This window comes from Cygnus olor, chromosome 7 (genome assembly GCF_009769625.2).
Source record: "Cygnus olor isolate bCygOlo1 chromosome 7, bCygOlo1.pri.v2, whole genome shotgun sequence".
NCBI classification, from domain to species: Eukaryota; Metazoa; Chordata; class Aves; order Anseriformes; family Anatidae; genus Cygnus; species Cygnus olor.
The window spans coordinates 7,132,655-7,149,588 of NC_049175.1; the positions used below are offsets into that span (position 1 = coordinate 7,132,655).

The following is a 16,934-nucleotide window of genomic DNA, read 5'->3' on the forward strand; positions in this document are numbered from 1 at the left end:
GCATGGAGCCCCTTGAGTGGCCCTGGTACTGGGATGCAGCAGGCTGTGACCAGGCTCTTGTCCCCCCCCGAGAGCTGCTGTTCCCTGCTTTCCCCCAGTAGGCACTATGCAATCGCAGAGCAGTTGGGTTATTTTGCACAGAAGCCAGTTAGGAGTCTTCACTTGTTAGGGAAACACAACGGTTAAGGGAGGAGTGGAGACTTCTCTCCCTCCCTACTGAGCTGAAACAGCTGTGGAATTGGGTGTTTGAGCACCCTATTCCTCAGTAGGAGGCATCGCTGATAATCTCAGCTTGCTCAAAAAAAGCCTCTCCAAATGCTTGTGAAGCCATGAATAGTGTTCTCTGCTCCTGCTACTTTGTCTTGTGTGAGCTATTTATTCCTTGTCTCTGAAAGTTGTACATTCAGGATTCGTGCTGTGGAGTTCCACACGTAGCTGCTTCTAAGGCAAGCTCTAGTACATTTGGAAAAAAACATGCGTATATGTGCACACACCCACAAATGAACTTCAGGGTATCCTGTTTGGAAGGCTGCCAGGCCCAGCTGCGTGTTGTCTCATAAGAATGTTCTCTTCAGGGTACAGAGCAGCTTAAAGGAATAGAAAATTCTCAAAGGAGAAACAAAATACGCCAGAGACTGACATTCAAATACAAGGAGAGCATAAGAGCTAGAGAAGGACTAACTTTCAACTGGGCAGCCAGACAAGGTATGTTTGCCAGCCACAGAAGAGGACTGAAACATATTAAAAAATATATCCGTAAATCCTCCTTAAATATTCAGGGCAATAAGACTCAAACGCACCATTCTGTCTAAATCTGTTTCTTGCAGCTCCTGAATAAAGGCCAGGTGCTTTAGCCGTACCAGCTGAGCGTCCAAGGGCTTCTGTTCCAGTGCAGGCCGACAGGAGGCTGCCTGCCAGGCGTGCACCAGGGCTCCCTAGCTGCAGAAGCCGGCCGCACGGCCGTGCGGGCAGCGGCCACATAAAGAACTAAGCCGTGAACCCTGCTCTGGGATGGGCACGCTGCTGCGGCAGCCTCTGAGCAGAAGTTAACCAGACAAGTCTCCTCGGCGTTCTTCTGTTAACCACCTTACAAAGAAGCCATATCACACGCTTTGGCTGCAATTATTTTTAATGGAAAAGACTAATCGATGTTTTACATAAATATCAATTAGTGATAAGTCAGTTAATAAGTAAAGGAATACATACCCCCAAGTTTGAAAGGCTTACAATGAAACTGACAAGGTAGCACACAATGAGGACTACAAGGAATTACAGGAGGTGGGCTGCACTTCGGTCACCTTCAGTAAGTTCAACTGCTAATCAAATTAGGCTATTATTGGAGTTAGTCACAGTGCAGTCTTCCCGTGCAGCAACAAGGACACATTTAAAGGGGAAAAGAACTTCAAAACCATCTTTCTGCTTTCAGTAGAAAGCCCCAACTATTAACGTACAAGCCCCCAGTGGTCCGCTGATGTTAAGCCCTTTCGGGATCTAGTTACAGATGTGCAGTGTACCCATCTCAAAACTTAAACAAATACACAGGTTGTATCAGACAGGAATGTGTTCACGTGTTGGGTCTTGCTAGTTTGTTTTCTACAGCATTGTAAAGAATTGAAACCACTTTTATATTCAGGCAGGCTTCAGTGATGGAGAGGAGGGGGAGCTATTTTTTGTAGTCATTAAGACTAAAGTAACTGGAAGCTGTACCAGAAACTATGAAACTTCACAGTTTTTCATGCAAACTGATGGATGTGATCCACCTTTCCATCTGACTGCTTTTTTTTTTCCTATGGACTCAAAATGTTAAATACCTAAAGAGATAGTGTTCATATGTCCACAGCTATAAGGATCAGAATTATTGGAACCCCACTTTTATATGCATAACAATAAAATTCCACAGCTAAAACATTACAATGGAATAGACAGTGGGATCCACAGTTTGCTGAGTTATTGCTTCCCAATTAAAACATCAATCTGATGAGAAAGCATCTGATTCCCCAAGTACTACCTTTAAATACCACGTGGCTAAGATGCCTGTTTTCCAGTGGCTTAGTCAACAGAAGTTCATTCTGAATTATCTAAAACTAGCAGAAACATACACGTTTCATTTTTACAGCTGTCCCAGTGAAATTCAAATAGTTACTGAATGCTGGGGACACAGTAGATTCTGGATCTACTGATGCTTAAAAGTGAATACTCTAGGAAAGCCCATCAATCCAACTTTGTCCTATTTCTTTGACAAACCCATGTCCACCCTGTCCTCTGACTGGCTCAAAAAGTTGCAAGAAAGTTTTATTTTAGGACTATGTTTCCAAGTCTCCTGTCGTGTGTCAGGTCCCACAAATTCATGTATTTTTCAAAATCTAGACTACACATACTCAGCTGGGAGACAGCAATACACGATGCAAACAAAACCTTTATAGTAAGCAACTGCTCAATAAAAAAAAATTGCTTCCAAATACAGCCTAAGCTACCTCACAACCCCAGTAAGCTGGAACCCAACCCACATCAAAGTTGTAGCAGCTGAAAGTAAATGCAACATTTCTGAAGTTGATGCCAACAGTGGACATTTGACAGCACCAGAGAGATTCTGCTTTGTACTTGCACTGGCTTCAGTACACTTCAAGTGATGATCCATTACAAGAAGATTCATGTAGTCCGGTAACAGATACAAATTCACTAATACCTCTATAGTGTCAGATTGCTTATGCTCAGTGGGTTTACATTTCAGATTTAATCATAACAAAGAGGCATCTTCTGCACCATAACTCCTATATTTTTTGTTATAATTTTAGAAGAAGAAGCAGACGGCCAAACACAAACACAAGAAATCAGCTGGCTGCAGTCACTCAGCATGATGTGCAATTAATCAGCAGGAAGGGGACAGTTTCAATGCCTCCAGTTCTTCACATCTAAAATTTAAAATAGGATTATTCTTTTTAATCTATGATAAACAGAAAAGAGTAGTTCTGGAAAAAGCATGTATAAGACACTGGAAAAAATCATTCCAAAACAGTTTCTAGAACTCGGTATCTTGCCTTTTCGGGTTTGATGTACGCTTACTTGCTAAGAAGAATGCCTTTCCTCATTTTTAAAAACAATGATAAGGAGTTGCCTTGGCAGAAAGGACAAACATGACATCAGGTGCAAATACACTACCAAGATAAGAAGTCGCCTAGACATTTAGATGTGAATTGCATGTTTTAGTTACAACAGAAGTTACCAAGATTTCACCAAATATCCATGTTTAATTGTGATCTAGTCAAGAACTCAATTCCCTTCCTGGCTTGGAATCAAGAGAAAAGGAGTAATGAAAAAAAAAGGAATGGTCCAAGCTGCTAAGAAGGTGCTCGGGAAGGAAGTCTTACAGAATCACAGAAATCATTTAGGCTAGCAAAGACCTCTAAATCAGCTAGCCCAGTCTAACCAAGCACTGCCAAATCCACCATTAAACCATGTCAGTAAGTTCTACATCTACTCGTTTTTTGATCTTGATGCTGTTAAATATTACTTTCATAGATCTCCAAAGATGAAAGCTGCTGCCTCCTCTATTCTGTACCCAAGTTATGTTTAGGCTCAGGTATTCATTCTGTGCATCCTACCTGTAAAGGAGTGCGATACAGCCATTTTTCGTTATCTCCATTGAGCTTCATACAGGCAAAAAGGTCACAAACTGTAGGAAGGCCAAACTCCTGGAAAAGAAATCACCTTAATTAATGATAGCTAAACATAAAGGCATTCTAGTGCCTCTTCAAATTCTGTCAGGTGTTCGTAAAGAAAAAACTGAATCCTGAGCCTCTGAGATTAATACTTAGACTATTAGACTATATATTAGACTATTTATACTTCAGAATTAATTGGTTTTGTATATTAAACACTGGCCTCATCTACTTAATTATTTAAGTAATTTAAGTAATAATTGCTGAAAATATTAAAAGAGCTTAAAACACAGGAGTAGCAAAAACTTATGTGCATGCTCACTTGTGCTTTCTTGCGTAGGAGCCATTTATCTTCCACTGGAGGTGGGTTAGCATTTTCTACGTTCTTTGAAGTCAACACCCAACTGTTTACATTCAAGGGAAGGTGGAATGGAGCCAAGAGGTCTACGAAAGGACTCTTGAAACTATTTGCTTTTTCCCTGCTTGCCTTTTCTTCTGCACTTTCTGTTTTGTGCTCAGACTTGGCTAGCCAGCTTGTCAGAGGCCTTTCGAGCAGTACTTTCCATGGTTCTGCTATCTCTGCTGAATAATCCACTTTCTCTACGCTAACAGGCTCCCCTGCAAGCTGCTGTGAGGGGTTAAGCCAGGTATTGGCAACAGGCTTTGTCTTCTCATGCTCAGGCTTTGGTACAGCTTTCTGGCTTACTGGAACTCCGTTTTTATCCTTCCCTTCCTTCTTCAGAAGCCATTTACACAGAGCCACTTTTCCACAGTTTTCATCACACACGCATTCTGAAAAGCTGGTGCACAGCTCATTAGCTTTGCACACATCTTCCACTTTGAAAGGGGCCTGGGGATGCTGAAGAAGCCAAGCATTTACGGCAGATGTAGTGGGTGATTTCTTTCCATCAAGATGCTCATTCAGGCACTTCAGATTTCCCAGGTTTTCAATTTCCACGCTTTTGATCTGGCTGCCACAACAACTGGTACACGTTTCAGCTTTGAGGAGCCAATCATTCAAATTAAATTCTTCCCTAAAAGGTTTGAATTCATACTTCCATTTCTCATCTGAAGCACTACTTCCATTTTCCACCTCAGGCGTAAGCAGCCAGTCAGAAAGGTCCACCTCTTCTTGTTCAAGGCATTCCAATTCCTCCACCTTTTCCATGGAAAAGGATGAGTTGAAAGTAGAGGTGGAGTCCTTGCGAGCAGGGGAATCTGTCTTCCCAGCAACATCATGCTGGTGATTCTGCAGGAGCCAGTTTTCCAAATCTTTCAGATTTCCCCAGGCTTGCTCAAAATAACAGACTTTGGAAGAACTTAAATCCTAGTAAAAACACATCAAAATGCATTTATTAGTACTAAAAGACAATGTTCAGTAACTGTTGGCACAGTTTTAACTTGGAATATTCTGGTAAGTGCAAAAGTATTACTGGAGCATGAGGCAGAGTGAAGAGAATTAATGAAGATTTAATTCCCACCGTACTGCATCTCCAATCACTGTCCCCTTTATTAAACTAGGTTAGTGCATAAAAGGCGTACCTGGCTGGGTTCCGACACACATTTCTGGGTAACCCATTCTTCAAGATTGGTGCTGGGAATATATGGAGCCTGGCAAACACCCACAGGTCTGCTTCCAAGTAACCAGTCAGCAAGTGAGGCACCCACTGTCCCACACAATGTTTTCTGCTGGTAAAAAACATTCTTGGTTATGGAAGTGTATAATTGCTGAGGCAATTGATGGTGAACATCAAAATGGTCAATACATCAAATCAGTATTTCTGAACCAAAAGAAAAACCCTAAGTTCCTTCTGGTTAAGAAAAAAAAATCTTCAATTATCTGTATGACTTTAAGCCATCACACCAACGGATTGTTTTGTGATCCTAGATTACTCAGAGAAGGAATGATAAGAAAGGAAAAGACAACTTCTACAAGGCACAGTTCTGATGCATAATCCAGCCATAACACTCCCTTTGACCACACTTCCCCTTACTAATTTGCTACTCTCTGCATGTTCACTAACACTGTTTCTGTGCAGAGCCCAACATCCTGTTTCCCATGAACTTCTGGATTAAACCTCACTGGATAGTTCCAAGCCCTGACGCGACAACACTCGGTTAAAACATTTTGACTGACAACCAAACTCCACGTTCATGTATCTCCTTGCATGTCTGTTCTTGGAGCAGCTAGAACATCAGATCATTAATGCTTACCACAGCAACTGCTACTAGCTGCTCAAACATCTTAATGAACAGAAGTCATTTCTCAAGTAAGCTAACATACTGTGCCTGAGTTCTCCTTTTACCACTGCTTACAGTGAAACGTTTGCAGATACAAGTCCTAATCTTACCTGCTCACAGTTCACTAGGGCAAAATTCTGCCCTGGGAACCAGGGAGAAGCATTCTCTCTCTCCGAGGTTTGCTATAAGGAAAGAAGAGTAAAATTCAATTTAAATCTCAATTTTATCCAGTTTCTAGGGTGATTTCTACAATGAAGCAGAAGCAAAGCACAGTTACAGCTGGTCGCTCTTTATAGCTAATAATTTTCTCAACATTTAAAAAACACAAAGATTTGCTCTAAAAATACTACTTCCATTCTACTGCCTTTTAAGAGAATTATCTCTAATAATACAGAAGATACACTGCTTACATAAGAATCCCAAAATATTTATACATCATAGATGGCTTTCTGCAATATAAGTATTAACATCTAAAGAAAATATTAACATTAGTTTTTCACTTGCTGGAACCATAATTCCCTCCATTTCTGCCAAAATATCAAAGTAACATATACAAAACTAGATCTAAGCTCAGGGAAAATCACAATTAGGTGCATAATTAATAAAACACTGTGTATGTATTACACAGCTAGAACTATATAACTTGTACACAAGATTTATTCAAGCTCTAACTGAAAGTGGAAATACCACTTGGAATATATTGCAATACTGCCTATATATACATATATACATGGGTATGAAGTATTGCAGTCCAGGAAAGTCTTGATGCTTACCATTGTTTTAATTGAACCAAATGAGGTAATAGCCTGGCGAAGGTAGGATGTGTCAGCCTCAAAATTCAGGACAGAAGACTCCTCTGGTTTAAGAGTAAGACTTTCCAGTCTGAAAGAATAAGATGGTAGTTACAGAAACGTTAAAAAAAAATTGCAACCTTATACATGTCATCTATCATGTTTTGGGAAATCAGTCTGTTATTTCATAAGGTTTCCAAAGTGACTTGGTACTAATTAACTGAAAGATCTTTACTGTATGCACAAAAATAGGGAGGTGCCTGTTCACAAACCATGAAGAAAGTAAACAGCCAACAAAACACAAGTTTTTCCTTCATATTTCAACAATTAATATTTGAAAAAATCTGCATGTCCACACCCACTGCTTTTCATGATTCTGTTTTGGGTTTTTCAATCTGATAAAGATGAGAGGAATCATACTTCAGACTGCTTTAAAGATCTTACTTCTAGGAACTATTATTATGAATTAGATCTATTATTAGTTCTCCTAGAATCACAAATTGGATTAAATTCAAAGTCAAAATAAATATCAACTGTGTTAGCTTGCAGAGACAATGTTTACCTCTCCAGACAAACTGAAATCTGGTTTGCTAGTTCGTTACTGTAGGAGCGTTCCAGCTGATGAATAAGGCAATTGAACTGTCCCAAATACTGCACAAAGACAAAACACACATTACTGTTTTCGCTTCTAAAGTTACAATGGAGAAAATACTTGCAGAGACAGTTTATTTAAAAATCTCAGTGCAACAAAATCAATTTGCAGCCAGATCTTACCCAATACAGCTGCTGAGCTTGCTGCTGCAACGCTTCCTCTTTCAGCTGCTGAATGAGATCTACCTGCTCGAACAGCCAAACTTCACGACTGCGCAGGCATTCCAGGTGGCGACTTATGTGGCTGTGAATCTTAGCTTTTACCTGTAAGGCGACAGGTACCACTTCTGTAATATCTGTCACACAACAAGCATATACTGTGCTAATTACAAAATATTTGCCACAGAGAAGTGGTATTTCTGTACCAATTTATTTCTCAAACGCTAACCGCAGTTGCCCACAGCACATGACTCACCAAGGCAGTGCAAGTTCCAAGGCTACCTCTGAAGGAGTATCAAATAACAGGGTTGTTTGCAATCTCTCTCTATTCTGATGTTTCAGCCAACAGCTACAGAAAATTCTGCGTGCCTAAGCTAGTAGCATAGGAGTAACTTTATCAAAAACACGCCCAAGTTATACACCAAGATACTTGTCTGTCTCTAGGGAGATTTCGTACCATCATCATATGATAAAGTACTCTAGAGTAATTAAAACTGTCATCAAAGTCGTATTAGTTATTAATGCATTCTAATGAATTAAAAATTACCTCCCGCCAGTTCTCTTTAATCTGTTGCTCAGCTTTGACAATTCCAGATATAGCTGCTTCCAAGTCCTTCTTTGCTTGAAGGCACTTCGCCAGTGGCTCGCTGCTGCAGGAATTTCTACTTCTATCTTGTGGTGGACTCATTCTTAGAGTGTTCCTAATATAGGACAAACAAAAATCTTAATAGTTTCTATTCCTCTTTAAGCGAAGAAGACTGGCATCATATGAAGAACCATCTGCACTGCTTCACTATTAAGGTGAACAAAAAAGCCTAAGACCCTACACCGACGCAAGTTTTCTGAACACAGTTGAAGCTTTCTGCGCAAGTGACACCAGTCTCTTGAAATACCTTGGCCCAGGGAATTTACGAAACCACAGGAAAACCAACAGATCCTTGACAACAGGTCCAACCACAGGAGCTTAGGCAATCCTCCCTGCTGCTCACATTCCTCTGGCATTTGTGCCTAGCCAGCAGACTCCAGCAGTTGGGAGCTGATCTGGGTAGGGTTCAGCAGACCTGCGGGAGCTGGGGAAGAATGGCCTGGCAAGGGGCAGTCACTATTTGAGTCACCCTTTTTCCACGTGCAGGCAATTTAACCAGCTCCCTTAAATTCCCTCATAAATAAGAAAACTCTTATACAGTCTGATCAGCTCAAAAACCAAGCACTGACACACAGACCACTCTTTACTAAGTTGCAAGGGCCAAAACTTACTGTGGCTGCCCATTATTTTTGTTATGGTCACAGCCTTAGTAACTTACTTAGCTTCAGCATATCCTCAAGGAAAAAGGGCTCAGATACAAAATTTCTAAGAAGTTATGCTAGTAAGGATTTTGGAAATAAGGAAAAAAAGCTAAATATAGATTTTAAGTGAAAAAATGGGAAGCATCAGTAAAAACATGTTTTCTAAATAGTGGGTATTTGTTACCCAAGAGTTTCAATTCTCCTGTTCAGTTTCACAGGATTCCTGAAGGATTTCACAGGATCTCTGAACTTCAGATTTGTAGAAAACACACCATTTAAAATGTTAAAACACGTACTCAGCAATAACAGCTATGGAAACCCTCAGCAGAATTAAAAGGTTCATATCTATCAATCAAAATATTACATAGATTTCAACACCCCACTGGAGAGAACTCGCAAAGTATTCCAAATACAACAAAACCACAGAGCTCGTGTTACTGAGCAGCTAGTTAATCCGCAACTGCCAAGCTCCACAACTGCACAGACTGCAATCCAACAACTGCAGTTTACAACATGAATATACAACAAGAAAATACAACATGAACCAACAGAGCTGCTTCTTGCCCCTCTTGTTTTGGATGGCTGTACCTGTATGATCCAAATGCTTAAATATACATCCACTGTCTGACGTACATCCTGCAGGAAAACCTAAATGGGAGCCCAGCTCTCAGAAGTAATCTAAAATTAATAATACAAAGGCAGGGAGATACCCAGCCAAGAAAACAATGACACTGGATATATTCAAAGCTGCCGTATACTCAAAAGAAAAAAAAATATTTTTTTGATTATATTCTTATGCAACAACTACAGTCAAAGTCTGAAAGGCTAAAAGTAATTGCCTTGCTTACTTACAGCATAAATAATGCACTTAAAGGACTGTTGTGCCAATGACGTTAAGCATGTATCTACAAATGCCAAGTCGGAGCAAAGTATACCGCACTGCTATTTAAACATTTTCTGAATTTATGTCACTGGGGAATTCTGCAGGAAGCCTGAAGAAAAGCTGCTTCAGTTTTTACAATGTAGATTAGCAACTTCATCCTGGCACAGGCAAATTTAAGAAACTCCCACGTGGTCCCCTAATGATCTCTGAAAATACTTTCTTTTTTTCGTCTTTGTTGTGCAGGAGTCTCTCTCCGGCACTAACAGAGTCTCCCTGCAGCCCCTATAAAATGGCCGTTCTTTCACTTCGTCAGACTGCAGCCGCTGCAAGCAGTATCCCAGCCGAGGCTGACAGCCGTCTCTCGCTCCTCAGCTCAACTCCCCCAGCCCAAGGGACACGGTGAGGCCCCGCTCCACCACCCCCGCCACCACCGGTGGCTCCAGAGGCACAGGGTGCATCCAGCAGCCCCACGGGCTGATAAGGCAGCACGCCTCTGTGCACGTAATCAGGGGAGAAGTTGGGGCTAGAAAACAACAACACGCCTGAACAAGGCTTGAAGATAGTGTTATTGCTGCTAATAAAATACTTACTAGTCTTTATGGGGGGAAAAAATTTTTTTTTTAAAAAAATTGTCTGTTTCTCAGTACCTAAAAACTTCAGCAGTTACAAAACCCCTTCAGCTAAAGCTGGTGGTGACAGCTTCACCCCTCTTAATGCTCTGTATAATCTCAGCCTCCAGATCTTTTGATTTTCTTTGTAGTTCAAGCTCCCGGACAAAAATTGTTCTTTAAGACTGTAATTATGTATAGTGCAGCTGGGAGCAGAGGACAACCTTTCTTCCCACACAGCTTGCTAACAGGCTGACAGAAAACTGGTTTTACTGGCTTTTCACTTTCAGCACAACCATCCCAGCTGCTGCTGAAAAGATCCTTGTTTTCCATTTCCAGTGGATGGTGCAAACCCTCAAAAGATGACCTTCCTGAGCCCTTACTAGGAGGCTGTCCCGAACAAAACTGGCGTTTAAGAGACTATTTATAAATACGGAATGATTTCTTGGAGCTGCCAGGGCCAGGCTGTTCCCGAGGTCTCACCGACCTGGCTTCATGTGGTTTCACACCAGCTGGCCTGTTTGACCTGAAAGCCCTCTTCGTTTCCATACTGCCCCACCAAAAACAGGCGTTCCTCTTCACGAACTATCCCAAATTAGGCGCGTGGGAGTTGTGGTCAGGGAGCAAAGTACTGTAGGCGTAAGAGCCGAATCTCAGAAATTTCCATTTAAATCCAAAAATAACAAGCATTGTATAGAGCACAGCACCAACGTCACAGACAAGTACCTGTGCGGAGCCTCATCCAGGGGCATTATGTTACTGCAGAACGGCTGCATACCCCGTATTTTGTAAGTCAAGCCTTTTGCAGAAAGCGAGCTGCAGCAGTTGTAAGTAAGAAAGAAACTGAAACAGCACGGCAAGGAGCAGTAAGCCTCGGGCAGGGCATTTCCCCAACCTCAAGCGGCAGCCCCGTGCCGCCGGCCCCAGCTGCGCGTTGGGGCCGCCCGGGGAGCGGCACCGTGCTGGACGCGGCCGGGATCCCAACGCTCCGGGAAGCCGAGGCCTGGAAGGGCCCTGCCCTGCAGCGCACACAGCAGGGCCGACGTCCCGGAGCGGGGAGGTCTCACCGACGCGGCCTTACGTTACAGCACAACCGCCGCCCGGACTTCTGCGCTTAACGCCCCCTGGAAAAGCGCCGGCCAAACGCCTGGCTCTGCCCGAGGCACACGGCCCCACAGGCGGCGCTGCCCCTGGCCGCGCACCCCGCGCGCAGCGTTACGGCGGCTCGCTGCTGCCGGCCGCCTCCTCCGCGCCGCGGGCGAGCGGCCCGGCTCCCGGCTCAGCCCGTCCCTTAGCCCCGCGGCACGCCGGGCCCGAGGCCGACGGTACCCGCCCGCCCCGCAGCCCCCGGCGCCGTGCAGCCGCCGCGGCTCCGCGCAGCGCTCGCCCCCCCCGTCCCGGCCCCGTCTCCCCGTGCCGTGCCGTGCCGTCCCTCACCGTGCGGCCGCGGATCGCTCCCTCGGGCTGACGGCGCCGCGGCTCAACGGCGCCCCTGGGCCGCTCTCGCGAGAGCCCCGCCCCGCCCCGCCCCGCCCCGCTCCGCCCCCTGGCGGCGCGGCGGAGCGGCTGCAGCGCCGGGTGGCGCCGCCATGGCGGGCGGGGCGCGCAGCGCTACGCGGGGCCGCGGAGAGACAAAATGGCGGCCGCGCCGCGCGGGCGGGGGGGCCCAGCGGACGCGGCCCGTGCCGGGGCACCCGGCGTGGGCGGGTTAAGGGAACGAACGCGAAGCCCCACGGGGCACCGGCACTCAGGGCCCTGCTGTGCCCCCCGGCGGGCACCGGGCAGGACGGGCAGGGGCATTCAGCCCCGCTTCCCCCCTCTGACAGGGGCTCCAAGGAGAAGCGGGAGCGGGGTCTCCTAGAGACCGCTCTGCTGCACCCCGTGCCTCTGCCCCAGCCACAGCAAAGCACTTGAGGAATGCTCGGTGCTACAACGATTTTCTTTGCAAACCGTACAGGGCTTATGCGCACACTTTAAAAGAATGTTCTTGGCACTCACTTAGACCGGACCTCTAATGGCAGTAATTAAACGGAAGGGAATCAGCTGTGTTGACGCTGCGTTCAGCCCCCCATAACGTAACGTACCTTCTCTGCAGCTCAGCCGGCACTGGGGCTGTCTGACAGACAGGACAGTGGCACCTCTAGCGGGCCCACAGCGCAGCAGAAATTAGAGAAAAGTCAGCGTTGCAGGCGAACAGGAAAACGTTCGCTTTGTCTCCACAACCCCAGCTGCAGGTGGTGTGGTTACATATCCCTCCCTGAGACCTGCCCTTGGTCCCCTGCCAGCAGCCCCACAGCCCTACACCACGTCCATCTGCAGCTGTCCCCTAGTGCTGGTGCTGGGCAGGCAGCAGCTGGTGGTCCTAAAGGGTAGAGGGAAGTATTTGTGTACGTTATAGATGTACTTCATGTATGCAATGAAAGTAAAACAAAACCACAGGTACAGTCATTTTAATCCTCACCCAACTTTTCCTGCCTTTTTTTTTTCCCCTTAATTTTTCTCTCCTGAAAGCCTCCAAAGCTTCACCCGGGAGAAGCATCTCAAACAGTGACCACTTCATACGCACATAAGCTTCTGCAGATACAGGAGATTCGATAATGGCCAGAAATTACATCTGTCCAGTTACCAAGTGGAAAGCACCTTCAGTTCAGATATGATGTATACATAGTGCTACTCGCCGTGCTTTACAAATGAGAGGAATTCCTGTATACGTTTTGTGGGACTACAATAGGTTTGACCATGTCTTCCATGTAAGCGGGCATGGCCCAAAGCCAGACAAAAACTTGCCCACATGAAGTATTATTTGTCAGTAACTGCTTCAACAGCAGCCACTTCCAATGCACGCTATTTGTGTCACTGAAAAATTGTCATAAAGGCTGTGCATAGCTGTAGCTAGACTTCCAAGGCCAAGACTACTGCTTTGCTTCAGCGCCTGACGGAATTGTCCCTGTGGCATTTGGCTGAAAATACTCTCTGCCAGTGTGCTGGCCAGTCTAGAATACACAGAGAAATACATTCAATAAGCAAAGTCATATCCCAACAGTGGTTCACTGATCCCAGACTCAGTGGCTCCGACAACTTAAAATAGCAAGGAAGGAGTCGAGTAAACAAATCCTTTGTAATATCCTGTATATGCTACAGTCATTTTTTAATAAGTACACAGCACACTTGGGATGTTAAAAATGCTGTAACGTTAAGAAGTCAGAACATCAATGGAAAAGCTTACCATGTGAGTGTAGAGCTCACTGCTCACATTTCAGGAATCTAGTTTCCTGAAGAGCTGGATTTTGGGTTGCAAGCCAAACGTAAGCGTTGTGTTTTTCACCCTGCAACTGACTGGCTTGGGGGACAGGGCCGGACAGCTGCTTTCTGTTTGGCTACTTTGAGGATAGCTCAGAGGCAGGCTAAGGGCAAGCAATCAGTTTTGTGCCCAGTTATCGAACACAAAGTTTCCAATGGCCTCAGGACATCATCTCTGAAACACTGTTCCCAGAGACTCACTTTGCATCTAGACTAGAAATATAAAAAGCATTTAAAAAAGAAAAGTACTCCTGCACAGTGTATTTCTCCAAATCATCCATTACCTCCTGCTTGTTATGGCAGGGTTGGGAGGGATGAACTTAAACTAGATCAGGTTATTATTAATTGTCTTTGGCAAAAGACATTTGGCTTCTGCAAAGCTAGAAAGTCAGGAAAATGATGCAGGAAAGGGTTAGTGTCTGGTACTGGGTAGGAGTCTCCAATTTTCATGTCCCCACTTGAGAGAAATACTTTACGTCACGTAGAGCCATAAAATACCCAGATACTCCATGTTTCTGTGAGAGAAACAACAAAAATCTTGAATGAGAACCTGAGGAAAAGACACAAAGCATCCTGAACACTGCTGCCATGGTGCCTGCAGCACAAAGGCTGGATCTAGCTCCTGGGTGTGGGGAAGGTGTGGAGCTGGTGACCCAGGTGGGTTGCCCCTGCCGGAAAAGTACCTGTACTGGAAGGCAGGAGCAGGGCTGCTGGGGAGGTGAGAGCAGCGGAGAGCCAGGGCCCTACTTTCTGCAGCCCTGGGCAGGGGCTCTCTGTCAGCGCTCACACACAGCACCAACAGGCTCACAAAGGCAGGGAGGGAGGCATGTGAACAGCGTACAACGTCAAATCTAACTCACCTAAAACTGGTTTTTACAAAGCTTCAGCCTACTTCAGATCTATCACAAACAGATTCAAACTGTAGTGAAACAGCTGTGAGTTTTTCCTCATATGCATATATATATATATATATATACACACACACACAAATACACACACACACACACTCCAGCCAGAACTGGAACAGGAAAGGAGTCCCAACGTAGGCTTAAGGCACAAGGGCTGCTTTATCTGACAACTTTGCTATGTTATGGCTCTAGGGTTTGCTTTTATTTGACAGAAGTGGTTTGCTGAACAACGGACATTATGCAATCAAAACAGGTCTCTTCTGCTTTTTTAAAACACTTATCTTTTCCAAGTTCCTTTTTAAGAAAGCAACTACAGCAGCATGGCACTAAATTAACCCATAACTCTGTTAGAGTGAGGTTGATGCTGAAAAGTCATAACACTTAACAAATACAGATCACTGAAAACAAGGAAGAAATGAACAACACAAACCATAACACCATAAATTCAAATTAATGTACAGGCTTGCCTGAAATTGGATTCTCAGAGGCAATAGCATTTGTAGGGTTTTCCAGACAACATGACCACAAGGCAGCATTAAACTTATGTGCATGCAGGGATTTCAGTTCAGTCCCAATGTGGGGTGAAGAAACTTGCAGTACAGCCAGTGCTAGCAGCAGGGCAAGTAAATTATCTGCAACTATTGCAAAGAGAGAAGGGACTGACTTTTTAATGCATGTATCATTACTGATGGTGAAGTGTCTGTGGCAGGGGAAGGACCAGAAAGGCCAGCTCCTGCTGTCAGGGCAGTACAGCGCAGGTCAGATCACACCACCCAAGCCCCGATGGTTCTGCCCGCTTAGCACGCAGCAGAGAGCTGCTCGTCAGCAGTTTCGCACTGGAAGGCACAAACAAGAGGGTGTTTCTGCAAGGTTCACTGCACAGGGAGCTGTGAACCCATCTCTGCTTTACAGTTCAAGTTGCAGAAAAGAAGCAGGGACCATAAAACTGGGAGGAGTGGGTCTGTACTGCCAGGCGGCGTGCCAGCTGCTGAGCACCAGGTGGAGCTAGGAGATGTATTCTGGCCAGCAGCATCCCTGCACGTTACTTCATGGAAGGCTCTTGATCCAGATTTGTGAAATAATGCTACCTTTAACTGCAAGGGGGACAAAAATCTCTCCTTTACTACATTGCTGAGACACAGCCACACGAGCAGCATTGTTGTTGGAGTTGCCTTTTTTTTTTTTTGCCAGGAAGCGAGCAGGAGGGGGTTGGAACAGGATGGAGGTTTGCAGTGTCATTTCCTCGCTTGGGCTTTCCTCTGTGTTTCCTAAGCTTCCTTCACATGCTGTCTGAGTGGCATAGCTGTAGTATATTGAAAGGCTGATAATAAGATAGATGACATCTGTTTAGGTCACATATTTGATAGGATTAATGCTCCTAAAGACTTAAAAGCTACAGCTTAGTACTCTGCTATCTGAACACACTGGCCCTTGGACACATGATGGCTGTCAACTCACGACCCAGCATTTGCAGCGACTGAGAAAAATGGAAGCTGGACATCCAAGTGACTGTACCAACAGCTGAACACCCATTTCCTTCTCTGATGCCAGTCAGCCATGAGAGACTGGGTACTTAGTCCTGCACCAGGACTTAACAGTTCAGCCCCTCTCCAAGGACCTCTTTGCAAAGCATCTTCTGGAAGAAGAAATAACTCAGCATCACCATTTTTTTGGGTGTAGAGGTGCTGCCCCACAAAATGGGTATGCTTGTTTTAGCTTACGTAGGTGAAAAAGGAGCACACCCATTTTTATACTGGGCAGAATTTTTGGCTGCAAGCTTCTTTATGAGTGAGAAAAGGAACAAAATTCCCATTAACCCACAGAACTTACCCATCACTTCCCCTTCACAAACCATGTGGCTCTCTAGAGCTAGTCCCTTTAGAGAGCAGGGGAGCAGGCTGCCACTGACTGCGAGATCACCAGAAAGCACCACTGCCCCATCTCTCAGCTGCGGACACGAGCTGCCCAGGGCTCTACCCAGAGGCTCACAGGCATTAGTCTCCTTATTTGCAGAGAGCCAGCTGGATCTTGTGACCTATTTAAATAACAAGGCTTTGGAAAGAATCTCAATAGACATGTTGTTGTCATCATTTCAGATCTATAGTTCTGAATAGCAGGAAACGAAAGACAGCTTACAAACCAAAACTCTCTCTTCTCACTTAGAGTCCTAAAAGGGAAAAGCATGAATGACTGATGCAGTCAGGTTATTTAACTGGTATGGCAGGAGTTGATTAGAATGATTTATTTCCATCTCATAAAACCACATGCTGCCTCCCTCTCTTTTGCCAATTAACAGTATTACTTAGCCCTAATAGACTGCTTTCATTTTCAAGGGGCTTAGGAAGACAAATTAATCATCTCAACATGTCTGAAAGGAACAGATGGCAACGAAGTATTAACATTGCAATTTCACAGTTGGAAAAGCTCCCAGAAGAGTGGGCTAGCAG

General features: G+C 44.8%; 1 protein-coding gene and 1 long non-coding RNA gene across 7 annotated transcripts; one reads left to right on the plus strand and one right to left on the minus strand.

The window, feature by feature from the left end:
- Positions 1 to 1,111: 1,111 nt before the first annotated feature.
- On the minus strand, positions 1,112 to 11,810 carry NCOA4 (nuclear receptor coactivator 4). 6 transcript variants are annotated; one of them, XM_040564034.1, is made up of 10 exons: positions 11,717 to 11,810; positions 8,049 to 8,202; positions 7,466 to 7,606; positions 7,254 to 7,342; positions 6,674 to 6,782; positions 6,011 to 6,082; positions 5,202 to 5,345; positions 3,982 to 4,986; positions 3,603 to 3,692; positions 1,112 to 2,912 (listed from the first exon to the last, which is right to left on the minus strand). In XM_040564034.1, the coding sequence occupies exons 2-10, from the start codon at positions 8,187 to 8,189 to the stop codon at positions 2,907 to 2,909; spliced, it is 1,797 nt and encodes a 598-aa protein (XP_040419968.1). In that variant the 5' UTR covers positions 8,190 to 8,202; positions 11,717 to 11,810; the 3' UTR covers positions 1,112 to 2,906. The 6 variants fall into 6 exon arrangements, with proteins under 6 accessions (XP_040419968.1, XP_040419967.1, XP_040419965.1 ...); XM_040564033.1 differs by having other exon boundaries at positions 5,202 to 5,348; XM_040564031.1 differs by lacking the exon at positions 11,717 to 11,810 and adding an exon at positions 11,006 to 11,579 and having other exon boundaries at positions 5,202 to 5,348.
- On the plus strand, positions 8,185 to 10,289 carry LOC121073256. The gene is made up of 2 exons (XR_005821586.1): positions 8,185 to 8,302; positions 9,915 to 10,289. It is a non-coding gene; the product is annotated as an uncharacterized LOC121073256 (long non-coding RNA).
- Positions 11,811 to 16,934: the final 5,124 nt, after the last annotated feature.